Genomic DNA, 27,896 nt, shown 5'->3' on the forward strand with positions numbered 1-27,896 from the left:
AACGACCACCAATTGTGATGTCAGGCACGACACATCGGGACGACAATTGCTAAGTGTGCATGCACTTACCAGTCGTCAGATAGGACAGCGGATTGGTCGGATGGCTGATACATCATCCTACTGTATACCCAGCTTCAGGTATTAAGCTGCAGTATTGTCCCAAATACATCTCAGGTCTGTGACTTTCACTGTCACAATGCAAAAATCCCTATAAGGCACCACCCTTGGATTCATTTTACTGATGAAAGTGAAGACACTCATATAGTAAGTTGCAAAGCAGCTGATGCCCATTAGTAATGAATTTCCCTGTATTTACCTGTATGTTTATTAAAGTACACAGGAGAGTATTTACTATAAGAGGCGATGACGTACAGTAAGTGACAGATGCTTACAGCACAGTATAACCTGCTGGCCACCTGCAAGGTCTGCATAAGGGTGAGTGAGCAGAAACAGTTACATTTCCTATCAGGCTGTTACTGTACATTCTGCCATAAGAGGTAACAGATTACATAGCACCCACCCATCGCCCGCCTCCTGCCTGATGGGAGGGAGAGAAGACTGAGCTTCCTCTGATGGGACAGGAAGAAGTCGAAAGAGTTTACGCAAGTACAGAATCTGCTTCTCTATATGTTACACTGATTGCATTGTGCTGTGTCTGGGGTAAGGGATGTGCTGTACAGATACTATGCCAGCTTAGTTACACTATTGCTCTTATGTAACATAGTGTTTAGTACACAAATGTGATGTAACCAGAGCAGTCACTGCAGATGTTTGCTTTCATTATACAATAGCAATATACAAGAGACAGGTAGCACAGGACTAGTAGGGGAAGGGGCTATATTTCTAAGATACATGTCTTTGTAAGGAGTCCGGCTGTAATTTCTATGCCTCAGAGCACATTATACTCGGGGCCGGATAAGGGTCACAGAAAACTTACTGGTAGGTTAATCGACCTCTGACAAAAAACGAACCCCAGCCTCTATATCCATGTGAAGGGAATATAGGGGTCTAGGTACTAAGGGCCTGACTCAGAGATGTACAGTACGTCCATCATTGGACGAATGCACATCTCAGATATTTCCGGGTCTGCGTCTGTGCAGGACCCATTATATGCATGTGCAATACGGGTCCTGAGATTACGCTCGCAGAACCAACCCACCCCCCTCCCCCCCAAGCTGCAGCATGATTGCCATCAGTGTCGGACTGGGCAATGAGGGGCCAACAGGGGGAATCAGTGGTAAGGGTGTGGTCATCCACCAGATGGGGTGTGGCCAGCCACCACAGACGCTTGGCTAACCATTAGGCAAATCTTGGTGTAGTTCCTATAGAAGGGTACCAAGCTCCCATGTTGATCAGTGGTCCTGCTCTACCAGGTAACTGTCTAATAGAGTAACAACCTATAATTTGAGGTCTAAAACCTGACACCTAGAGAAGGAGAGGTGGGCCCACAGGTAGTGGGGCCCACCGGGGATTTCCCCTGTACCCCTGTGGGTCAGTCCAACCCTGATTGACATGCTGTGACATTTGGGGAGTGGCTGGACACCGTTCCCAGAAACGGGGGCATGTTGCCCCATTTTTCTGGAGGGATGAGGCCAGGGTCTGCATTGTTGGATGCAGATTTCTGGCCTCTTACATGACCAGCACCCGGTCAGGCTGCGGGAAGCTTATGCTCCCGCAATCTGACCAAAGGAGGTACCGTGATGATTGCAATGGAGACACCTCCTTCTGCATTAGCATCAGAGATGGTCGGATTTGTACAGCCGCTTGTGTGTGGCTCTGTAAATCCCCCCTTCTCTAAGTCAAGCCCAAAGCCTTGGAGAGAGATAAAGTACCAACCAATCAGCTCCTAACTGTCATTTTTCAAACACAGCCTGTAAAGTGACGGTTAGGAGCTGATTGGTTGGTAGTTTATCTCCATCCTCTTTATCTCTCTCCAAGGCTTAGTACATAGACCCCATAGTGTGTAAGCTCCCCTGAGTCAGAAACTGATGCAAATTACTATATATTCCCTGTAAAGCGCTGCAGAATATGTGTGCACTATACAGGTAACTGTTAATAAAATGTGTTTTTAAGTAATTAAATATTTGGAAAATCCCCTCTAGATATCCTGTGTCTGCCCCTGCATTCATATACTGTACTAATACAGAGGGAAGCAATGTGCAACACTACAGCTGCCAGGAACTACACATCCCAGCATGCTCTGCCACAGTTATCCTGTTAGGTCATACTAAAACTGAGACAGGGCACTCTGGGATGTGTAGTTCCACAGCAGCAGCTGTGCCTCACGTTGCCTCCCCCATGTATTAATAAATATAGACATATCTAAAAATGCCTCTCACTTTCACGCTTAAGCTGGGTACACACTAGAAAATGTGTTTACCCAGCGACGCACAGTATACAGTATGGGGCAGGTGGTATATACTGCACGATCCTGTGTCCGACGGCTCGATACATGGTTCACCTGCACCATTCACTTTCCTGGCATCAGCAGCTGGGTCGCTCCATCTGCCATGCATGGCTGACGGAACGGAATCGGTACGATTCCCGGCAGCCCGACAGCTAAACAGATCCCGGCAGCTGCAGCCCGACAGCGCTGGAAATCCTGATCGTCCTCAGGTAAGTAATCACTAACCTAACCTACCCCCCTAACCCTAACCCTCCTTAGGGGTGCCTAACCCTAACCTCCCCCCCAAGTGCCTAACCCTAAGCCCCCCCTGTAAGTGCCTAACCCTAACAACCCCCTTCCCCGCTGCTTAAACCTAAGTCCCCCGGGGGGGGGTGCCTAACCCTCCCTCACCGTAGCCTAACCCTAACCCTCCCCGGGGGGGTGTCTAACCCTAAGTCCCCCCCCCGAATGTGCTAAACCTAACTTCCCCCCCTCAGCTGTCCACTTGCGGCACCCTTCGATCGGGATGCCGAGAGCCTGTCTCCCGGCGTCGGGAAAATGACAGGCGTCTAGATATAGGCACCTGTTATTTAACCCTCGCCGGGATAAAGCAGTCGGGAAGCCGGCTGTCGGGATCATGTCAGCCAGTTTCCCGATTGCATCCCAATGGAACAACCCTGATTTCGCCACACAGACGCGCGTATAGTGCATACACACTAGACTATCTGGACGGTATGTTGGTCCAGTTCGCCATATTGTCTGAGAAATCGTCTAGTGTGTTCCCAGCTTTAGGCTGTCAGACTGTCTTGTGTAGATAAGAAACCCTCAATGTGTGATATATAAGACACTGACGTGTGCTGATCTCTGGCTGTCTCATAGTGTGCAGGGCGGTGATGTCCTCTGTGTCTTCCTGTGTTTATATTCAGTCACTGGTCACTGATTAACCTCCTCCTGTCATTGGTACAGCTGAGGCTTGTATGGTGAAAACGGGCATACTATGGTCACCGCATGAGCTTTGGTACATTGGGGCTGATGTAGAGATGGACGGAATAGCAGAGCGGCGCACACATCAGCGGTACAAATCCGTCCATCTCTAATACAAATGCAGCAGGCGGTGTCGGTAGGAAACATAACGCCCCTTGCTGCATCTGCGCATCCCAGCACTACGACCGATGTCGCAGCCTGGGATCACCATCGCTAACATTGCGATCAATGGTTGTGTTGGTCGCTCCTTCGGCCAGAATGCAGGGGCTGAAGCTTACTACAGCTATGGCCGGTTCCTGGTCACTTGCGAGGTCAGGAAATCTGAGTCCACGACACCGATCCTGGCCTCGTCCCTCCCGGGAAAACGTGGGCGACGCCATCGGGTTAGCGTACATCTCTGATCAGGCCCACTATCGGTACAGAGAATACATTTTGTTTAATTTCCAGTCTCTAAAAAATGATTTTCTTTTTACAAAATGTTACAGTAATAACCGGGCAGCTGTAAATCTACTCTATGGTACAAGAAGAAGGGTGCGTGTGACGGATATCCTGTGACCCTATAGGAAGCGATGGGCACGACGGTGCGAGACGCGCTGGTGACAGCTCTGGAGAATTTGGACAAGACAGGATTCAAAAAGTTCACATGTAAATTACGTGACTTTGAGGTGGATGAGGGCTATAAGAAGGTCACAGCCCTCAAACTACAGGACAAAGGCCGCGATGAAGTCGCCGATGTCATCAGGGAACACTATAAGGATGTCTATGGGATAGAGGTGACCCTGGGTGTCCTGGATGCTATCTGTGAGAGGCAAGTGGCAAAGGACCTGGAGGAGGACTTGAAGAAAGGTGAGAGTTGTTAGTACATAACTCGCTCCAACTCCTCCGAGTGTCTTATCAATACATTTAAAAAGGAACAGGAAAACCAATCTGATTCCAGCTATCACCTTTTAGACTTTACTAGAAATATGATAACTAGATTTTGATTGGTTGCTAAGGGCAACACCTCCAATTTCATTTTTTATATGGTTTGATAAAATATCTCCCTGAGGGAGGAATACAAATTTGTGGGCTGACACTAAAGCTGGATGGCTGACACTGATTAAAAAATCCACAACTAAACTTATAGGGTCACCCTCAAACTTCAACAGTGGAGAAATGTGCAAATTAGAAGCCCGGTCTGGCACAGCTAGTAATGGGCGGAGAAAGTGCCTGAATTGGATGGGCAGCCAGAGACGCCTGGGTTGTGTCCATGTGAGTAACTATAGAAAGGTCTATTAACGCTAATAAGACACCATTTATTATTAAATATAAATAGAATAATCAGGGGGTCTGATGTTCACTAAAAACATATATATATATATGTATTAGTATGTTTTATATGCAATGTATATTTATTCAGACTAGAATAGGACTAGCCATAATGTAAACATTAATATTTAGACATGTAACACATACATAAATACCAATAAATACAGCATATAAAAAATACATATAACCAATAAAACAACTATAATGATCACAATAACTGTATGGAGATCTCCAAGTCTAATATGTGAATAACACTGTGCTTTTAAAAGGACTCAGGGGGCGATTCAGACCCGGACGCTAAGCCGCGATCGCTCGCAGCCAAAAGGGGCCGGGTATGCAAATTCCACGATCGCAGTGTCTGCTGTAAGGACACCCTCTATGTCTTAGAGAGCGACGGCAGAGCGAACGCACGCCAGTATAAAGACGCCCACTTTTCTTTCTCAGCACACGTCATCTCCAGGAAGTGTGTGATTAATCAGTAACATCGAGAGCCATCGGAGCTGCACGCAGCACTTGAGGTAGACCCTATCCCGCTGCAAGGACTGCGATCACTGCAGGCTGAAATGACAGGTGATGACTATACAAGTTTTCATATTTCCATTTGTATTATCATCTGTGGCTTAAAACCAGGAGCGATATCTTATAAATATATGGACTGCGCAAACCAGTGCTAGCGATCGGGAATCATTTGCTCACTGTGCATAGACAGCCCAGCAGAGAGAGTGACAGGTGAAGCCGTTTGAGGGTGGTGACAGGGGCTGGCCACTATAAACGGGGGAGTGAAGATGCGAATGCAGGGTGTCAGGCGGCAGCCGGGAGGCTTGCCTGCCTTTCTGGGGGGTCGGGAGCGGCACCCTATATTCGGGAGGGTAGGCAAGCCTGGCCTAATCTCTTGTTTTAGTAACTAATTATTTCCAATATAACATAACTTGGACTCTAGACGAGCCCCCAACACTTTTTTCACAACTGGTTTCCCTGCAGAACCCATTATGGCCAGATCCTGGTGAGATATCACAATAGTGAGAGGGATTCTTGTCACCAGTACTTGTGTGATGTAGCTCCCTCTGGCGCAGAATCAAACAGGGCACCACGATGATGAATATCAGATACCAGTGGCAATTATTGTATCAAGACGACCACGTAGATTCTATTAAGACTTAAACCGCAATCGGTATGAAATCCCAGCAGTCGAGATGCCTCGTGTCTGTATGAGGATCCCGACAAGGGTCCGCTAAGTATGCTAACCCTTCTCCTCCTAACCCTATGTTCCTGCATACTAACAATAACCCTCCCCACCCTGCACCCTAACTCTCCCCTTTAGTGCATAAACCCTACCCTCCCCCCTTGGTGCCTAAACCTAACCCCTCCAGTGGTGACTAACCCTAACCCACCCCCTCCCCTTGCCTAACCCTAACCCCCCCATGAAGCCTAAATCTAACCGCCCCCTACGTCTAAGACCTAACAAGCACCGCTATACTTACTGTTGGCATTGACATAATAAAAAGCAGGAATGAGAACTGTATGACATCTATAGTCCACATACCAGCATTTAGCATTATACTTTATGTAAATATCGATGATATGTCATTATAAGTTCCCACTGGTCGTATAATGATTGGTCTGTAAGAATTTGTCTATACAATTCTGTCTGTGTAACAGTGGGGAATACAACAGGAGAGATAGCTTCTAAGCTTTATATTATGTACAAATTAACATATGGTTAACACAATTGTAGCACTAAATAACAATTAATTAATAGTATCACTGTCCAGACTAACAAGAGCTGATTATAATAGCAACACTGAAGGCAGTATAGCATGTATACTGACTAAATAAAAGCCATATCCTTCAGTTTAATATGGTTGAATAATATGGACTATATAAAATTGCTGCATCTGCCACTATTAGTAGTCTTGTCACGTCAGAATAATTTAACCGATAAGCCCAATACATAGAGAACAACAAAACCATTCATTTAAATTTAAATATATTTAATATACCTGAGATATTGATTTTATACAACTAATATATGGATTCTGTGCACTTATAAATGGAACATATGAGTGGATGTGATTGAATAACCAATGTAGTACACACAGTGATGGAAAAGAGGAGAGTTGTCTGACTCCCCGGAGCATAGTCCTATTTGTAACATAGTTTGTGTACAATCTGCCTCTTTATGTCAAAAAGCACAAGAATTACAAATGTATCCAGTATAACTAGAAATCCAAGGTTTACCAACTGTCTATGTCATTCTGATTACACACTGATACAATCTGACTGTGGAATAAATAACAACTCTGATGGGAAGAAATAAGTGGATTTAATTAATAATTGACATATACATATATAAATAACAATATAAACCACTAATATATATATATATATATAATTTTTCATGGAAAATAGATATACAGACTTGTATTGGCCATAATAATTATTTTAATACACTGTCTCTAATTCTTTGATCACACTCTTCTTTCTTTTAATATTTCACAGACTGTAAAAATATGTATATTTTAAAATACTAATAAAAGTTACATTTTAATATTAACTGTGCATCTAAAAAGACAACTCTTTCTTTATCTGGGTGGACTTTGCTATAACTGTTGTCAATGATAGCACCCCCTACTAAGAATAAATGAGAATAATCTATATGTAACACTAGGGGTTTATAGGAATACTTTCTATCTACGATTGACCTGTGCGGAATATATTTCCTCTATCCTTTTATGCACCTAGAAACTGTGCATTCTGGCTGGACCAAAATGCAATATATAGCACCTATCCTTGTGTATCAATTCCTATTTCCCTATAGATTGTAAGCTTGCGAGCAGGGCCCTCTTACCTCTATGTCTGTCTGTTATTACCCTGTTTTGTTCTATCAATGTTTCCAATTGTAAAGCGCAACGGAATCTGCTGCGCTATATAAGAAACTGTTAATAAATAAATAAAATAAATAAATAATGTGGTGAAATGTTTATTAATTTTTGTTTTGTATAAAGAGGTAGTTTACCGTATACATTATACATCAGAATATTGTAAACAGAATAATGATAATTCCTTTTTTTTTTTTTTCATTTAATTTTCTCCCCTTTTATTTATCACTTCTCGTGTAGTCGGACTATAGTGACAATATCCTGCTTTCTATTTCCAGTTGATGGATTTGAAAGACTGAATCAGTCGGAGGGATCCGGTGAAAGAGCGACACCTATAGGTGAGAAAGAACCTTACAGGGTAAGAGCAGATCATAATGGTGGGAATTGATGTTGGCAAAATAAAAAAAAATCCAGGTTCCTTGGTGCCTCACTGAGTGTCACAATTGTCTCTAGGGTCATGCACAATGCCTCACTATCGTTTGATTACAAGTAGTCCAGTGACCACCATTGTATGTAGCCCTTAGTATTAGTTTATGATGTAACCTTGGATGAACCCTGTGCAATGAATAGAAAATAGCTGAACCAGAGACTCATTATGCCCAGCGGCAAACAACATGCTACCTATATAGCCCCCAAAACTAAAATAGTTGTACAAGTCCTTTACCTTTAGTTGCCATAGTAGAGCATTAAGGGGTGTAATTAGGTATTTGAAGGGCCAATAGCAAGGGTTTGTAAGGGCCCCTATGCACCACCCAATTGTGAAAAATGTATATAACATATGTAACTTAGAAAAGGAAGATGCCCCCCCCACCCCCTCCCAGCTCCGGGCCCCATAGCAGCTGCACCCCTTGGCAGTTACGCCCATGATTAAGGATAATCATGAGAATCAGCTGGTGGAGATGCCTTAGGAGAGATTACAGACACTTTGGATTAAATAACTGGCTATACATGGCAAAAATAGAAGGTGACTAATAGCTTAATATATTAATTTTAAAAAGTGGCTGCATACTAAATACAAAAAATAATCTTAGTACTACTCTTGTGGTATTCAGTGTTTCTCTCTTAGGGTAAATGGCCTAGAAGGGGCGGGGGCCGGTACTCATTACCCCCCACCCCCCTTACCTCTGTGCGGTGGATTCAGGGAGGCTGACGTCGCTGATCAGCAGCAGCAGTCTCATCTGTGCGGAGAGGAGCGATCACACTGATTCCCCCCCCCCCCCCACGTGCCCGATTTGCCCCTGGCACTGCTGCACACTCTCCCCTTCCCCCCCCTGTGGAGCACGCAGTGGTGCAGAAAATGCTTTTTTTTTTCATTAGGATGGCGTGACACCTCTTTACATTGGGCCATGCAGCTTGGGATCACCATCGCAAACATCGCGACCAATGCTTATTGTAGCCTGGTTCTTGGTCACTTGCTTCGTCCCTCTCATTTTTCCGGGAACGGTGACTAACCACGACCCCGCTCCGCCTCCTTACATTAAGCCATTAAGCCCCCGAAAGTACCAGGGCACTGCTGAGGGCTGAGAAAACATGCACCTAAAATGCTACTGCAGCAGGAGGTGTGTGTAGGAAACAGACGCCTCCTTGCTGCATCTGCGATCCCAGCGCTGCGACCAAGGTCACAGCCTGGGATCACCATTGCAAACATCACGACTAATGCTTACCGCAGCCTGGCCGGTTCCTGGTCACTTGCAAGGCCAGGTAATATGCGTCAGTGGATGCAGAATTCCTGGCCCTAGTCCCTCCCCGAGAATGATGGCGACCTGTCCCCGTCTCCATGAACAGTGACCAACCACGCCCCCGCTCCAACCCCCTAATGCCGCAGCATGTCAATCTTGTTGTGGTTTAGGGGGGGGGGAGTTCTGCAAGTGAGACTGCAGGACCCATTCAGAACATGCGCATAACGGGTCCTGCGCATTCACAGACCCCTAAACAACGGATTAGCATAAGTTCTTTGAATGTAACACTACTACACAACTGAGTATGTGCCCCAGGTCCAGGGGGGGGCTTCATATCAGCCCTGGCAGTCCCCCTGTACACACGCTTGCAAAAGGGGCATGACCTTGCCACAAAAGGGGCGTAGTTACATCTCACGGGGACGTGCCGAGAGTCGCAGGGCCTGGCCTCGCAGTATGCCCCCGTCTTTCAGTATCACGGTCGAACAGAGCGCCAGGAGGTGGAGCTGCTCGGCCAGGGCTTAACACCGGACCAGAAGTGCCAGATGGGCACTGCCCAGGTCTATTTTTGATGCCACATTGCTATTTATGCACCAGTCTTTCCATACATGGTCTCCCAACACTAGTATTATTAATGATGCAACAGTCGTCTACAAAATAATTTGCATAGATAGTGACATGATTACATTTAAATGCAACATGTGTAAAATATGAAACTATCGTCCATTACTCTCTATTATTTAGAGCAAATACTGTTTTTGAACAAGGTAATAAAATTGTGTATTGTTGCCTTATAGCGGGACCAGTTATCACGAGTCTATGTGACGATGGAGGGATAAAGTATTCTTTGACACTGGAGAGATTTTGTCCCCGATATATACAAATCGATTGGACGTGTGGAGCGGGAGACTCACAGGAGAGTATCTCATGTAGAAATCGCTACACAGAACAAGCAGATAAAACATTTACGGTCTGTAGCGAGGTCAGAATTTCAGGGAATCTCCTGAAAAATCCCGAATTTAGAGTGTGCGTAAGCTGGGACCATCAATACACAAAGAGCGATGGCAAGGAGGAGCGGACTATCGGAGACCCAGGTGAGAGGGAACGGAACACTGTATCATATAGAGAATATGCAGTATGTCTGTCCGGGACGCTTTGACCTCTCCCACTTGGCATACAGATGTGTCCTCAATCACCCAGCGTCTATATGCCATACGTCGCGAGACGCCCAGGTGTAGCGTACCGTCTTTTTCTTTAAATTTAGCATCTTGTTCGCTTTCGCAGACACAGCGAAACACCATTCAAATTATACTGGAGACGCCAGGCTGTGACTTTACCCGCATTTTAAATATGACACATTGGAACTTAGCTTGAGAAAAAGTAGCAGCCTCTGTATTGTAGCACTTCGTGTAGAGTCAGACTCATTCGCACACACAGACTATTGATACCCCTAAATCTATATACCCAAAATGTCGCTGTTTAGCGTTATAAGTCGCCTAAGAAATAATTGCTTTCCAATCCAGTTGTGGTTCCAAAGCACAAAAACTTATATTGTTCAATGAAGAGTATAACACGCTGTGATCTAGACAATTAGCGCAAAAAGCAAGTAAATACAAAGGTACAAGCCGATACATACGCGTGCGCACTGGTCCCATTATACAGTCGTCTCTCCAGAAGCCTGTGGTCATCCAAGAACAATGGCTGTATACTATAACCAGTACCCAGGATATATACCTTACAGAACAAAGAGACCAGGTAACAGATTTCCATTGGGTCTTGCTCCTGGACATTCTAGTATGATGCAGGTCATAGGACAGTTCATACAGCATCACTAGGGGTGTGTCCCAGTTCCTCAGATGTTGCTATGTCTGGTTTTCCCGCTGAAGAACTGGTTTAAACTAATAAAAGAATAATACATATAAAATACACCAGACGTACATACATATAGATATACATTCTAACCACTAATTTCCTATAACTCATATCTTGCAGATGCATGATGCGATCTCCTTGCCGATAGAACCGGAGATCTGCAAATAAACAGTGATTTAGAATGGTACCAAACATGACTTGTCTCCTAGTCTCTATACCTTAAACATCATATACTTTACATTACACAACATAAATATTAGCTAATAAAACCTCTAATATTAAGATTAATGTTTGGGAACCTTTTTCTAAGAGATTGCATGTGTGTGAGTGAGAATATTGTGTAAAGTCGCTAGTATGTGCTGTGCGTCTATGTGTTTTGTGCTTATCTGTGTTTTGATAAACAGCGCAACTGTGTGTTGTGCGTCTGGTATATTTTATATGTATTATCTAATGTGTGTATAGGTTATGGTAGGACTTTCAACAATAAACGGTAGCAAAGCAGACGCACAACGCTAATAATTAAATATAGCATTGTACACAATGGTTTCGTGCTGACGACACAAGATGGCGTCGTCAGGGGCGACACAAAATGGCGTCGCCAGATATTAATTTAAGATTTGGTCTCAGCCAATCATCCGGCTTCGACAAGACGTACAAATGTCGCCCAACTAATTAATCATTGTAATATAGAAAAGTAGTTTTGTCGCTCCCAGTTGTTTTATTTATGCAAATAAGATGCACATTTTGAGCGAGTAAGATGCTGGGCGCGGATGAGTCAGCCCGAGACCTGTCGCACTGAGAGGGGCTGCTTGGTGCGACTGGAGTCACAATGTATGAGGACACATCTGTAGGTAAAAAAGGTCTTTCATGTTCCTGGGTCCTAGAAATGGCTTCTGTGTATGATAATGATACATCTATTACTACCAATCACACATCCATCAGGAAGGGTGTTTTATTCTCATAAGATCCTTGCAAGTAAGCTAATCCGGATTTAGTGGCATATTCCCCACCACCATTTTTAAATAGGGACATAACATAGTGCACCTGAAAAAGGGCCATGGCCTCATGGGGAAGGGCCAGGGAAGAGATAGGGGAGGCCAGGAGATGCTGGGGATAAATAGGGACATAATATAGAGCACCTGAAAAAGGGCCATGGCCTCATGGGGAAAGGCCAGGGAAGAGATAGGGGAGGCCAGGAGATGCTGGGGATAAATAGGGACATAATATAGAGCACCTGAAAAAGGGCCATGGCCTCATGGGGAAGGGCCAGGGAAGAGATAGGGGAGGCCAGGAGATGCTGGGGATAAATAGGGACATAATATAGTGCACCTGAAAAAGGGCCATGGCCTCATGGGGAAGGGCCAGGGAAGAGATAGGGGAGGCCAGGAGATGCTGGGGATAAATAGGGACATAATATAGTGCACCTGAGAGAGGGCCATGGCCTCATGGGGAAGGGCCAGGGAAGAGATAGGGGAGGCCAGGAGATGCTGGGGATAAATAGGGACATAATATAGTGCACCTGAGAGAGGGCCATGGCCTCATGGGGAAGGGCCAGGGAAGAGATAGGGGAGGCCAGGAGATACTGGGGATAAATAGGGACATAATATAGTGCACCTGAGAGAGGGCCATGGCCTCATGGGGAAGGGCCAGGGAAGAGATAAGGGAGGCCATGAGATGCTGGGGATAAATAGGGACATAATATAGCGCACCTGAGAGAGGGCCATGGCCTCATGGGGAAGGGCCAGGGAAGAGATAGGGGAAGCCAGGAGACGCTGGGGATAAATAGGGACATAATATAGTGCACCTGAGATTGGGCCATGGCGTCATGGGGAAGGGCCAGGGAAGAGATAGGGGAGGCCAGGATCTGCTGGGGATAAATAGGGACATAATATAGTGCACCTGAGAGAGGGCCATGGCCTCATGGGGAAGGGCCAGGGAAGAGATAGGAGAGGCCAGGAGATGCTGGGGATAAATAGGGACATAATATAGTGCACCTGAGAGAGGGCCATGGCCTCATGGGGAAGGGCCACGGAAGAGATAGGGGAGGCCAGGAGATGCTGGGGATAAATAGGGACATAATATAGCGCACCTGAGAGAGGGCCATGGCCTCATGGGGAAGGACCAGGGAAGAGATAGGGGAGGCCAGGAGATGCTGGGGATAAATAGGGACATAATATAGTGCACCTGAGAGAGGGCCATGGCCTCATGGGGAAGGGCCAGGGAAGAGATAGGGGAGGCCAGGAGATGCTGGGGATAAATAGGGACATAATATAGCGCACCTGAGAGAGGGCCATGGCCTCATGGGGAAGGGCCAGGGAAGAGATAGGGGAGGCCAGGATCTGCTGGGGATAAATAGGGACATAATATAGTGCACCTGAGAGAGGGCCATGGCCTCATGGGGAAGGGCCAGGGAAGAGATAGGGGAGGCCAGGAGATGCTGGGGATAAATAGGGACATAATATAGTGCACCTGAAAAAGGGCCATGGCCTCATGGGGAAGGGCCAGGGTAGAGATAGGAGAGGCCAGGAGATGCTGGGGATAAAAGAAGAGGAAGCTACAAGTGAGGATGAAAGTAAACAGGAAAATTGCCAGGTCCAAACAGCGCCCCCTGCCCTGCAGTGCCCCGTGCTATGGCACTGGTCGCACCACCCTATTTATGGCCCTGTCGTAATCACACCTATATAAGGTATATGAGTGTTCCATCTGGGGGATGTGAGGCCTATGTGTAATGCGATGTCCTCTCTTTGGTAGGTTTCCCCTGGACTCCAGTTGTAGAGGACATACAGACACCCCGTGTATTAATTCACAACACCCCAGTCACCCTAGAGTGCAAAATCTCAGGCTATTTCCCGGACGCTCTCATGGTGAAGTGGCTCAGAAGGAGAGAACGGAAACGGGAGTTATGTGAAGAGTCTGATGACGTTTCAATCCCGAGAATCAAACCAACTATAAATACAGATAACACGTACAGCTGCATAGCAAAGCTGGTGATCACCCCCACTCTGAGAGACCACCAGGGGGCAGAATATATCTGCCAAGTCCAACATCCCTCTCTGGAATATGCTATTAGAAAAAGCACAGGGAGGCTCAGCATGATGGGTGAGTGTCTGATCAATACAGGTAAGTGAACATAACTTGCACCAATGAAAAAGATCCAATGGAGGTTAGGGGTCAGCAGCTCAAGCTTTTGGAACTCAGCCAATAAGTTCCTAGAAGTTAGTAAGATCAAAATGGTGGTGGGGGTTATGGCATACATGCCTACTCTCCCGATTTAGCCGGGAGCCTCCCGAAAATCGGGTGCCGCTCCCGGCCCCCCGGAAAAGTAGGCAGGTCTCCCGACTTCTCCAGTCCCCCCCGCAAGATAGCGCTAAACCCCCGCTGTGGAGGGGCTGATGACGCGATTCGCGTCATCATAACCCCGCCCCCTGCCTCGCAATGCCGGAAATATCGGCATTGTGTAGCGGGGGCATAGCCTAGATGACGCTATCATGTGGCTCCGCCCCCAAACTCCACCCCTAAACACTGGTAATGCATCTGGGCACGCCTCTCTATACAGGCCCCGTCCCCCTGCTAAACCGACCTTGCTGCTTCCTCCCGGAGGAAGCAGCCAGAATGTAGGCAAGTATGGGTTATGGGTTCCAGCGCTTCTCCAAGCTTTGGTCTCAAGATGTGACACTTATTTTACAAAAAAAGAAAAAAAAAAGAGGAAAACAAATATAGGGCCTGATTCAGACCCGCTGTGCGAGTGGCCTGGAGGCCGGTTAAAATAATAGTGTACACTGGGCCTGATTCAGACCCGCTCGCGAATGCACAGCGCTTGCAAGCGGGTCGATGGTCCCCCACTGCGCATGGCATGCCGGAGCCGGCCAGCTACGGGTCTCGCACCAAAGCGGGGCAGCTGTGGATTGTGATTGACAGCTTGCCCCGTTTTGGAGGCGGGCAGGGGGGCGTGGCTGGCCAAATGGAGGCGTTCCCGAAGGAACGCCTCCCGTTTGGGGGCGGCCCCACTGACATCACGAGTGATGTCAGAGGGTGAGCTTCCGGCTCTATTAGAGCCGAAAGCTCACTGGGGCTTGCGGGAACGAGACCCTACTACAAGGGTCTTTTCGCAAGCCCCGATGGTCGCGATGGTCGTGACCATCACGACCATCACCTGGCCACTCGCTGAAGCTGTGGGTGGTCACCCACAGCTTAGCGAGCGGCCAGAAGGCCGTCTTTAAAAAAAAACAGGGACGCCCTGATTCAGAGTGAGCGTTCTCAAAGAGCGTCCGGGTCTGAATCAGGCCCCCTGAACACTGACTCTTGAACCTTGCCTAGGGTTACTGTATATTGCACCATTACTGCCGGTGATTGCAGATTGTACTGGTGGTTTTCACACCTTCTGTTTAGTGTTCCTCAGGATACTCAGAAAGGGTTACAAAAAAAAACATCATAATGTCTACTGTTGCCTATAGTGAATCTGGCTAAATAAATCCTTCAGGATCATACTCGCCCTTTATAAATGTGATGTTTGCCTTGGGCAGTCATTTATACCCAATAGTTTACATAGTACTCCGATGGTGGGAGTACTGCTCAGTACAGCACAGTGCCCCCTAACATGAAGCCTGATTGATAGGCTGTTGAAACTTGGGGGTGGGGCATGTCCCAGTTTGGGGGCGGAGTGTGTTTTGTAGGCATATCGAGGCCAGGGTCTACTTAATCCGAAGCAGACTTCCTGGCCCCGGAAGCGTAAATTCACCAACCAACCCGAGGGTTACTCAGATGGCCAATGTTCACCATGGACGCAGCGGCGGATCACTGACACATGCAGGAAAGGTCTTTCTACTACTGACGACTCCTGCTGCTTTTCCGTATGTTACCACAGGATCTGCGTCCAATGATGCAGCAGCGACACATCAGAATAAGGCCCACAGTACTAGGGATTTATTACATTTATTAAATGCAGATTAATTACTTTAAATCCATCCAGTATCTCAAAATAAAAGTGCCCCTCCATGCCTTTAGACTAGTGCAGTAACACATAAACATATTTTGGTTTTGGCAGGATCATAGACGTGCCTCACCCATGTCTGACTCTTTACATTCTTCATCTTGTTTTTACCACCCAGCGAAGCCTCAGGCGGAGCCCATAAAGATGACACTTGATGATAAGTGTGTCCTGGTCCAGTTCTCTCTGCATCTCAGGATGTTTTATCCTAAAGAGCTTCAGATCAGGTGGCACAGGGAGGAAACGCAACCCAGGAGAGGAGTGCGGCAAGGCACAGAGCACAGGGAAACATTCACAGAGGAGGATGGCTTGTTTGATGTTACTAGCGAGTGTGGCATCCTGGGGTGCAACTTCGCAGATCCTCAATATAAGTTTTATGTGACTTGGTTCCATGCGTCAATGGATGGGCCTGAGACTAGAGAATTGACTGCAAGAGGTAAGAATTCATGGGCGGCCAATAGAATTATAGAACTTAGAATATATATAATTTTTTATAAAGTTGTAATACTAATGCACAATGGGCATCATGATGGGTGAGGTGCCGCGATCCCATCATTGTGGCCCTGCCCCCGCTGTTTAAAGCTATGATTCACTCTCACTTTAGAGCAGGGGGTGGGTCTAGGTGACGTATTTCCAACCACCGGCTGCTCATGTCAATCAGGAGTCTGAATGGGATGTGGTTTAAATGGCGGTGCCCAGAATGCCAGTGCCGAAATCCAGATGGTAATTATTACGGTTAGGGGGTTAGGTACTAGGGGGACGGTTAGGTTTAGGCACTGGGGGGGGGATTGAAGGGTTTAGGCTGCGGGTGGGAGGGGGATTAGGTTTAGGCAGTGGGGAGGGAAGGTTAGGTTTAGGAGTAGGGGTAGGGTACTTACCGACAGGTAGGCTGGCGTCTGATTTTGACCGCTGGCATCCCGTACCCAACCTGTCTGAACAACCCTGTTGGGAGACTGGGAGAGACCCCTAAATTTGGGACTCAAACGGAAGAGTTGGCACGTATTCTCTAAGTGTTGTAAATTTGCCTACGATGTCATCATATGTTAATATTCTTTTAATCTTACATTCAATTGATAAAAATTAACTAAAATAGAGAATCTTTCCTGACCCATTTAAATTTGTAAACATAATACCAGTCTTGGTGGGAGCAGAAATGGGAATACACTGAAATTGGAATGAATTACCTGTAATACCACAGCACATGGAAGGCGCTGAAATAGGTGAGAGGAGGGTATTCTTTACCCGGGCCTGGGTCAGTTGCACATTGGGTAGGGAGAGAGAGGAGACTGCTGCTATCCCCAGCCCAGCACATACTGCTCTGTGCTGGGCTTCAGTGGTTCCAGCAGGGAGACTGCGGCTCTTACCAGCAGCAGCAGTCTCCTCTCTCTGCCTGCATAATGTGCCCCCTGCGCTGCTATACAGCGGCCAGTGATAGTAGGCTTGCAAGAAGAGTTTCAGGGTTACGGAGACTCACTAGATCATAGAATTGGCAAAGCAAATATCGCACCATAAAAGTTTTCATATTTGGTGTGAATTCTTCATTAATAGATCATTATAATAAAAAAAAATAAAAAAAACGTAAAAATATCACACTTTGGACTTATTCTGTAAAATTAAGTTCATTTGTATTCTTGTGATTAGTGGCCCCAATTATAGAAGGCAGCGACTGCTTATATTTAGTAGGGTTCTGGATAGTAGTGGAATGATTTCTGTAAGCTGGCTCTGAGAAAAGCTCTTCTAATGATTACCGACCAATGAAATTCAGTTCATATTCCAGTACATTTTAGAAAATTAAAACAAATGTTTATTTTGTTGTTATAGGTTACAGCTAGGGCTGGACTGCCCATCTGGCACTTCTGGATAATCCCAGATGGGCCGGTCTGGCGTCAAACCCCGGCTGAGCAGTTCCAACTCCCTACGCTCTGCTCGGCCGGGGATGCTGAAAGACAGGGGTGTGCTGCAAGGCCAGGCCCCTGTGACTCGCGGCACACCAACTTTGAGGAAAGGCCACGCCCTCTTTGATGTGAGACCACGCCCCTTTTGCGGACACACTCGCATACATTGGGGGGACTGCCAGGGCTGTTCAGCAGCCCCAGACCGTGCCTGGTTACAGCAGTTATTCCAGTACAGAAGTTTTCATAAATGTTAGTTCTGAACGTTTCTTTTGTTAATGTGTAACTACTGTAGATAAAGGTAAAACTCCTGTTGGTCAGAATTTACATCTAATAATAAATATTCTTATTTGTAGACCTGCCCTGGCGCCCACGAGCAGATATTGTCTCACTGGAAATGCTGGATAATGAAGAGACCAAACTGTATTGTAGTATCAGCGACTACTTCCCAAATGTTATAACCGTGTCCTGGTTAAAGAAAGGACGAGGAAATGTCTCTGCAGTACCGTTCTCCAGTGACCGCACTTCAGAGGTCGTACACCAACTGGAGAAACGCAGAGGGCGGGGCTTTAGCTGCTCGGCAAATTTATGTTTTACTCCAACAGTAAGAGAAGACCAAGGAGCAGAAGTGATCTGCAGAGTGGACCATCCCAGTCTGGAGCACCCTCTGGAGTGTAGCACAGGACCGCTGGACATACGTAAGAGCGTTCTATGAATGTCTGTGTACTGTATGTTGTTGGAAATGTGTGTACAAGTTGGTGTCCTGGCAGAGTTATGTACACACCAGCAGATTTACATAAAGAACCCAAGCAGCCAGTCCAGTGGAACTTAACCAGGATGGCATAGTTTATTTATGTACAGCAGTACTCGCTGCTACACTGGTTACAGGCTAGCATGAAGCGGAGCGGGATTAAGCAACTCACCAGCCGGTGACTGTCTCTTACAGTGGTAATGGTGCAGGCACTGGAACAGCGATAGTAAGTGGTTACTGGTCTCAGGTCACAAGAGCTAAAAGGAGTACAGACTGCCTCTACTGTTACACATGACACAGTTAAGCAAGATGGTGCCACGCATGCACAGCCTATGTATCGGCAGCCATCTTGGTAAGGGAACAAGAGTGTCCCTTGAGGAGCCATTTTGTTGGAGACTGCACAGTAGCGCACTCACTTCTAACATATGTAACACATTGACCTAATCCATACTGCCTCTCTCTCTCTCTCTGCTCTCCCTCTGACTGTCACCGTGCCTGTGTACTGATTACCTCCTTCCACTCCTACATTCACCTCTGGAACTCTCCCTAGCCAGTACAGGTTTAAGGATGAGTCTTGCTCACATTTTCTAAGGCTGTTTTGGGGGGGAACTCATCCAGCTCAGTATCTGGTGCTTACTCTACACATCTCACTGTTCTTTTTCATTGTGATAGCATATATACTAAGTAGTCAAAAGTCATTGGACACTGACAGCAAATAGATCAATGAGATTTTATTGATTCCAGTACTTTAGGTCCACCACGTGCACTGACTAATGCAGACACCCTACTTGGCAAACTGTCCACAAGTTCCTGGACAACAGCATGTGGTATGCTTTGCCATTCCGCCTTGTGACACTAAAGAAAATTGAGTTGGCCTAGAACACACCCGTCACTCCAATTCCTCCCAGAGCTTCTCAGTGGGTTAAGATCTGGACTCTGAGGTGGCCAGTCTGTCCGGGTTACCGAATATTCTGTATACCAGTCCAGCGTCGCCATGGAAACATGACAGGTGGCATTGTCGTCCTGATCAAAACATTTGTTGTTTCGGTAGAACTGCAAGTGCATGGGCCTCCCCACCAAGTGTTCTTGTCAAATCCGCAGCATTAGTGGCCATTTGGAACTCGCGTGCAATGGTATTCATTGTATGCATTTCACTTGCGCGGGGGTGTCCAATCACTTTTGTCTACATAGTGTATATTCCAGACTACCCATTAACCCATTTTGGGCCCTGCAGCCTCGTAGGAAAGCACTAACAATAACTTGGGGCCTCTTTCCTGGCTTGGGAGGAATCCTGTTGGCCTGTGTGATAAAGTAGAGAAGGATTTGGTTTTAGACCTTTCTTTGTATTACCGCATAGGCTTACTCTGCCCCCTGGGTCATCATTTCCTTGTGACTGGATGGTTTTACTCCTTTACCCGCGTCACCTGCTGTGAGGTACAGGGGTTCTTTCTTACCGACAGTAACCACCTTACCCGGGTCACCTGCCGTGAGGTACAGGGGTTCTTTCTTACCGCTAGTAACCACCTTACCTGGGTCACCTGCCGTGAGGTATAGGGGTTCTTTCTTACCGCTAGTAACCACCTTACCCGGGTCGCCTGCCGTGAGGTACAGGGGTTCTTTCTTACCGCTAGTAACCACCTTACCTGGGTCACCTGCCGTGAGGTACAGGGGTTCTTTCTTACCGCTAGTAACCACCTTACCCGGGTCACCTGCCGTGAGGTACAGGGGTTCTTTCTTACCGCTAGTAACCACCTTACCCGGGTCACCTGCCATGAGGTATAAGGGTTCTTTGTTACTGCTAGTAACCACCTTACCTGGGTTACCTGCCATGAGGTACTGCGGTTCTTTCTTACCGCTAGTAACCACCTTACCCGTGTCACCTGCCATGAGGTACAGGGGTTCTTTCTTACCGCTAGTAACCACCTTACCTGGGTCACCTGCCATGAGGTATAGGGGTTCTTTGTTACCATTAGTATCCACCTGTTTCTGACTCCTCTTTCTGCATTATTAAGCTTTTTTTCTGCCACCGCCAGTTTCTTACACTGGCACCTGGAACCGCTTACTTTTTCCTGTGTGCCTATGCTAGTGCGGCACCTCTTTGCTGGTGACTGGCTAATTGCTCCTGATCACTTACTGGGGACCAAGACTGCTTGGGAAAGGAGGACAGTAGCTCAGTGCTAGTTACTGGAATACAGTACCGTATATACAGCTGTCTTGGAAGCAATAAATGTTTATTAGCTCCAATAGAATGGATGGTACTCTCTATTAAATGTGCAGAAAGTACGCACAGCATATAGATATACTCAGAAGTAGGGATGTGCGGTTTGGTTTTCCTAAAAACCGAACACACCCGAACTTTGGGGTTTAGAGACGAATCGGGTCTCCGCTCAAGTTTGGAACTCAGTTTTACAGGTCCAAACTGCATGGTTTTAGTGGTTTTTATCAATTTTAAAGAGATCCAAAACCGAATCAGAACCTAAACATTTGAGTTTGGTTTTGCCCAAACCAAAACACGGGAGTTTGCGCTCATCTCAAGGGTACGGATGCTGCTAGCAGATGTACCAGCTTCAATACATACACAATACAGGTTGAGTCTCCCATATCCAAAATGCTTGGGACCAGGGGTATTTTGGATAACGGAATATTCCATATTTTGGAATAATTGCATATCATAATGAAATATCTTGGGAATGGGACCCCAATATACACACAGAATGCATTTATGTGATATATACACCTTATACACACAGCCTGCAGCTCATTTTATACAATATTTTCATTAATTTTGTGGCTCAAGCAAAGTTTGTGTACATACATGAAATAAATTTATGTTTCATTTACACCCTATAGACACAACCTGAAGATAATTTTATACCATATTTTTAATAATTTGTGCCTTAGACAAAGTTTGTGTACATTGAACCATCAAAAATCAAAGGTTTTATTATCTCAGTCATGCCAAAATTATTCCGTAATTCGGAATATTTGGATATGGGAGACTCAACCTGTACATCCATTCTATGCACAAGGTGGCTAGGAGGACAAGGTCACTGCCTACACCCCTCTCCGGCACCTACACGCCTGGGCGGAGATTTCATCTTTTAAAATTCTCACCCAAATATTCCTCCAGGGGTTTTGCTCTTATAACTTGCTCTCCCCTAAGGATGACACTGGCTTCCAGAGGGTTAACAGCTAGACAATAAGGACACCAGAAGTAAAAGTAATCTTTTAAATGGGGCGCACAATTATCTTGTTATTGGAAATATAAAACCTATCTTTTATTGGCATCTAAATAATAACCAGTCATCACTGCTGGGAATATTTTAATATGCAGTGAAATAAAACGAAATAGTAAAGTAGAAAATAATAAATCTAAGGGCTGTGCCATTTCACAAACCCTTATTATCACATGTACATCTTATCTTAGGTATTCCAGATCTCTCTCAGCTGTACACAGATTTTATGGTGTGTTATCTCTTCCAGGAATGTTATCTGCATGGGGTTATTATACCTTACCATACGTGAGGTTGGGTATATGCTAGTGTAATACAGACTAATATATTTATCAGGAGCTGTGTTACAATAAGTGCTAATTTACCCAATTTAATGGGATACAATAGTGTAGCTACACACAATTGGCATCTGATTGAATTCTATGTATCTATTATGATGTTAGTGTTTCCAATGGATAATATATAAATAACATTACACTGCTCAAAGACAGAGACAGCCCAGAGATCAGCCAAATAGTGCTCTGGAGAGGGGGGGGTGGAGGGACAGAGGAGCTGATTCAGACCCGCTTGCTATGATGCAAACGCTCGTAGCTGGTCTATAGTTGCTTTCTGTGCATGTGTACGCATCGCAATGCTCGTGCGCGAACCAGTGCAAGAGATCGTGAAGCGGTCGCTCGGCCAACATAAACAGTCCAGCTGAATGAGTGACAGGCGAGGCCGTTTGTGGGTGGTAACAGGGGCAGGCCACTAGTAACAGGGGAGTGAAGGTACGTACGCAGGAGTGCCTGAGTGTCTTAATGCCGTTTCAGAGGCGCGCATAATTAACAGGCAGCGTCATAGTACACGTCACCTGGTTGAAATACACACTGAAGTAATCGCAGTGCTTGTGGCAGGGTATGGTCTTCCTCAAGCGCTGCGATCGCATCCGATGGTGCTCCATGTACCAATGGTTTCATGCACTTCCAGGAGATGACGTGCGCAAGTGGGCATCTTATGAATGGCTGGTGGGCGTCTGCATACACATAGCGATCGCATTGCCAAGACATAGTGGGCCGTGCGACCGCCTGCCTTGCTGGGCGTGCGCTGGATTTGCATGCACACCGAGCGAGCGTTCACATCTAGCAAGAGGGTCTGAATGAGCTCCAGAGTTCCCCTGCGTACACTTTTTCCCCCGGTGGATGAGCTCTAGATTGCCATTTGCCATTCTGGGGAGCAATTCCGGCAGTGATCTCAGTGGGGACAAGCCATCGCTGCCTGGGGGTCCTTGTAATCATGTGCAGAAAGGATCTCCTCTTTAAAAGCCAGCGGGCGCAGCGGGGCGGTGCGTTGGCATGGGATGTGACCCTGTCATCGGAAGCACAGCTGGCTGCTGCTGTATCCCATTTGATTAAAGTGTCCTTTTGACTTGTCAATTACTGAATTTTGTTAGAACACTCTGACATTGAGAGAATCCTTCTGGTTTTATCCTTGTGAGGACGATCCGCCCAGGGTTATACAGAGATCTATGTTGATATTTAAATTATTGAATTAACTCAGAGTGATAACCCACCTGGACATTCTGTCCTCTTTGTCTCTACGTTTATATGTCATAAGGGCGATGTACGTAAAATTTAATGTAATAGACCTCTTAAATGTTTGCTATCTAGTGTGCCCCGCTTTGCACACTCACGCGTGGTCCTCTGTCCACAATTATTTTAGTTCTGGGAGCACCCTGCTTCCTTTTGTGCTTTTAGTAAGGTTTATAACAAATTAAGGGGTCTAGTTACTAAGCAGTGTTAGGAGACAGAGTGAAAAGTGATAAGGTGCCAGCCAATCAGCTCCCAACTGTCATTTTTCAAACACAGCCTGTGAGATGACAGTTGGGAGCTGATTGGCTGGCACCTTATCACTTTCTTATCACTTTTCACTCTGTCTCCTAACACTGCTTAGTAAATAGACCCCTAAATCATACCAGTGCTAGGGGTGCATACCCCTTTCCCCATAGCCTCTGTACTGTGGCTGCTGGCAGAAAATCCCAGACTGGCAGATGATTGGCACAGGGGCACTCTTGCAGCCACCACTGGACCACCAGGGATTAGGGTAGCTGTAATATTCCTTTAATCAAGGACAAATATTATGGTTAATATCGGGTTAAATGCAGACTTGATGTCAGACAGCCACAGATCCTGTGCAATTCATATGTGTCCCTGATTAGAGGGATATTACAGCAACCCCAAGCTGGTCCCTTGCCTTCTGCTGGCAGAGCCATTTTTTCAGTGATATTCAAGATGGCGACAAAGGCGCAGAGGATAGCAAAGTACCAGAGCCGGCGCTCTCACTGTGCGGCGCCATCTTTCAAGTGATATTCAAGATGGTGACAGAGGTGCAGGAGATAGCAAAGTACCACAGTCTATGCTAGTAATGTGCGGTGCCATCTTTCCTGTGATATTCAAGATGGAGGAACAGGAGCAGAAGATAGCAAAGGCTCTGGCACAGTAGCACAGTGTTATAACTGTGTGGTGCCATCTTTCCTAAGAGGTCACCTGAATAATGGTGTTGTGGGCCCATTACTTAGGGTGGAAGCCGTTGCCTTCATTATAAATACACCCCTGGCCAGTAGAGGAGTACTGTGTGGCGATATTGTATAACAAAGGTGATCTGTTACTACAGGTACAGTATATATATATATAGCAATAGGTTGTTTTACATCTACTACTGCGTTTATATTGTGTGTTGGAATTTGTTAATGTAGTTGGATGGTGCTATTGTGGTTGCAACATGTCAGTGTGGTTGGTTGGATGGTGTTATTGTGGATTGATGATGTTGCGATGGTTGTTTCATCTTGGTTGGGATGGTGTTCCTGTAAATATTCAGTGTATTACTGTGATTTGGGATTTTATATTATATCTGGGTTATTGCTGTGTTTTTGTATTGTAGTAGTGTTGGGGATTCTCTACATTATGTATTGTGTATGTAGCTTTAGTGTGTATGACATGCATTCATATAGCTGTTAGGATTACTAATAAATATGCATGAAAAACATACTAGCCAATCAGCTATTAGCTTTCATCTGTCTAATGCTTGTTTGACAATGAAAGCAGATGCCTTATTGGTTGTTATAAGTACAATGCAGATTTTCACCTTTAAGTAACCATCAGCTCCCGCCAACTATTGTTCTCTATTTCCTTCCCCCTCAGGAGTCTTCTGCCCTCCACATGTAGGAGAAATAATTACCCCAAGGCTGGAGGATAACAAACAAGTGACTCTGACCTGTTACATTTCTGGGTATTTCCCGGATCTTCTTTTTTCTGTGAGTTGGTTCAGAAAGGAAGCTGGAAGCCGGACGAGCCTCTCTAATGATAGATACAAGATCTCACAGTGTAGATCATACAACTGGGACCACCGCACCTATTCCAATGAGGTTACTGTGACTTTTACCCCAATCCTGAGCTCCGACCAAGGTGTCGAATTCATCTGCATAGTCCAACATCATTGTCTGGAGGAGCCAATAGAGAGAACCACAGGACCCCTAAGTGTCATCAGTACAGGAACATAGAGGAAAATTAATTAACCTAATATTTTAAAAGACAACATCTCATCATTTATTTTATCCACATTTTCTTATATATAATGAGATGAATTGCACATTTTTTATCAACTTTTCCGTTACCTTCAGGTGCCAATAACACATGTATGAATTCTAACACGTGTACTCTGGAGAACGTAACTGACGTGTAAAATGAGAAAAACTGAAGAACGTTCTGGGCTCTTAAAATATCTTACTCTATTAAAGCATAACGTGAAAGGCGACCTGATTCTACTACTGTGTGTGTTTACTTTGTTGAAACAATGGCCCTGATTCAGACCCACTCGCAAGCGGCTGTCCGCTCACAAGTGGGTCGATGTTGTGCACTGCGCATGCGCACGACGGCGGGAGCTCCGTCGTGCGCATGCGCCAGACGCGACGAGCGAAGGAAAGTCCTTCGCTCGTTGTGTCTGATCAAAGGGGGCGTGCTGTCGATGTTGATTGACAGCACGCCCCCTTTGGTGGGCGTGCCGGGGGCGTGCCTCCCTGACGGGGGCGTTCCCACGGGAACGCCTCCCGTCAGAAGCCGGCCCACTGACATCACTAGTGATGTCAGTGGGAGTGATTTTGGCTCTGATAGAGCCAAAATCACTCCGGGCCTTGCGGTTGAAATCCTCAACCGCAGGCTCCGGCTCGCAGTGGCGATGGTCGCGATGGTCACGTCCATTGCGGCCATCAAACTGCACGCTCGTATAGGCTGTGGGTGGTGACCCACAGCTATACGAGCGTCCAGGAGGATGCTCCAGAATTATGGAGGGCGGCCCTCATTCAGAGCGTGCGCTCTGCTCAGCGCGTACGGCTCTGAATGAGGGCCAATGTTGCTGCACTCTGGAAAACAATTAACAATAAGTGATGCATAGAAGCTGACATATTTAAATGTTACTACTGTAGACTAGAGTAACAGTAGACTAGAGGTGCCAAACGGAAGTGGGACGTGAAAGGCTGGGCTGGAAGTCAGGTGGGTTGATATAGATTTTCTTCATGCAGGAGAGAGCTGCAGGAGAATGGCAAATCTATGGATAGTACTAGGATTGCTGGACTGTCGAGCAGTACAGCTATTGCGGGATTGCAGTACCAGCTATTCGTGAACACTGGGATTTGCAGTACCATTTATGCAGGGTTGCTGGGTTGCGGAGCATTACCAGCTATTCGTGAACACTGGGATTTGCAGAACCAGTTATGCAGGATTCCTGGGATGTGGAGCAGTACCAGCTATTCGGGAACACTGGGATTTACAATAGCAGTTATGCAGGATTGCTGGGATAAGCAGTACGAGCTATTCAGGAGCACTGGGATTTGCAGTACCAGTTATGTAGGATTGCTGGTTTGAGCCAAGAAGTGCCCGGAGGCAACAATAGCACTGGAGACAATAGGCAGATCACTTGCTGGAGAGATTCCTAGAGCAGAATACAGCAGGTCTGAAGACAACAAAGCACAGGCAATCAGGAAGAGCAGTTGAACTTCCTTTATACCCCTTTGTCTCCGGTGATTGGCCGTTCCCTTTCCTACAGCCTCCTGTCTCTCACCATTGGAGTACTGTGATCATGTGACTCAGGACTAAGATGCCGGCGCCCAGGACCAGCTCCACGTGGGACTCCGATCACTGCGGACACTGAGAGATGAGATGACCCACGGACTGCGGAAGCCAGTGGGAATATGCTTGTGTGCACTCACAGAATGGGAGAGGTGAGTGAGCGCCCGGCAGGGAAGTGCAGCATGCACCCCTTATGTGACAGGATAGCTCACTCAATATTAGCTGTCCTTTGCGATAGAAGGACTTCCAGGTTTATGACCTAGGAATCCCTCTAAGCTTGCGTCAGATGACGCACGTGCCTCAAGGGTGCAGGGCAGGATCTGATTGGATCTCTCTCATGGCACATTGTAAAAGAAGACCATAGGCTTCTACAGGTGCAATGCCGTCTGAAGATGGCGATACCCACTGGCTCCAAGCTGTGGAAAGACGCACCAGGCGGTATTGCAGCCTCTACATACTGTACCCTGAGAGTGGGCGTCTCAGTCCTTGCATATTTGTACACACAGATGTACACCAGGGAGGGGCTTTCTTGCTGCATTTGCATAAAGTCACAGACTAATTTGCATAAAGTCACAGACGTGTGACCCTCTGAAGATGAGAGAAGGACGCAACTGTGTGACACTAGATACACACTCAGAGGAGGCTGGAGAAGGGGAGTTACCCAAATAAATATTGTAATGACATAATGACATGTATCACCACTATACACTATAATATACACACATTGCTATGAGCATTGTGGTGTGTAAACACAGGGATAAATGTCACATTTACCAATTCTATAACAGTATATTACAGGCATACCTTTATAAAGACTGGTAGTTTAATT

At 46.3% G+C, this 27,896-nt stretch overlaps 1 gene segment (V, D, J or C); it reads left to right on the top strand.

Annotated features, from left to right (window-relative positions):
* The first annotated feature begins 569 nt into the window (after positions 1 to 569).
* Positions 570 to 25,757, top strand: LOC148506370 (immunoglobulin heavy constant epsilon-like). The segment is given in 6 exon segments: positions 570 to 606; positions 3,856 to 4,216; positions 13,857 to 14,204; positions 16,214 to 16,528; positions 18,341 to 18,682; positions 25,145 to 25,757. Coding segments are annotated over 5 exon segments (1,641 nt in total).
* Positions 25,758 to 27,896: the final 2,139 nt, after the last annotated feature.

Source organism: Taudactylus pleione, unplaced genomic scaffold, assembly GCF_031769625.1.
Source record: "Taudactylus pleione unplaced genomic scaffold, aTauple2 ptg000407l, whole genome shotgun sequence".
NCBI lineage: Eukaryota > Metazoa > Chordata > Amphibia > Anura > Myobatrachidae > Taudactylus > Taudactylus pleione.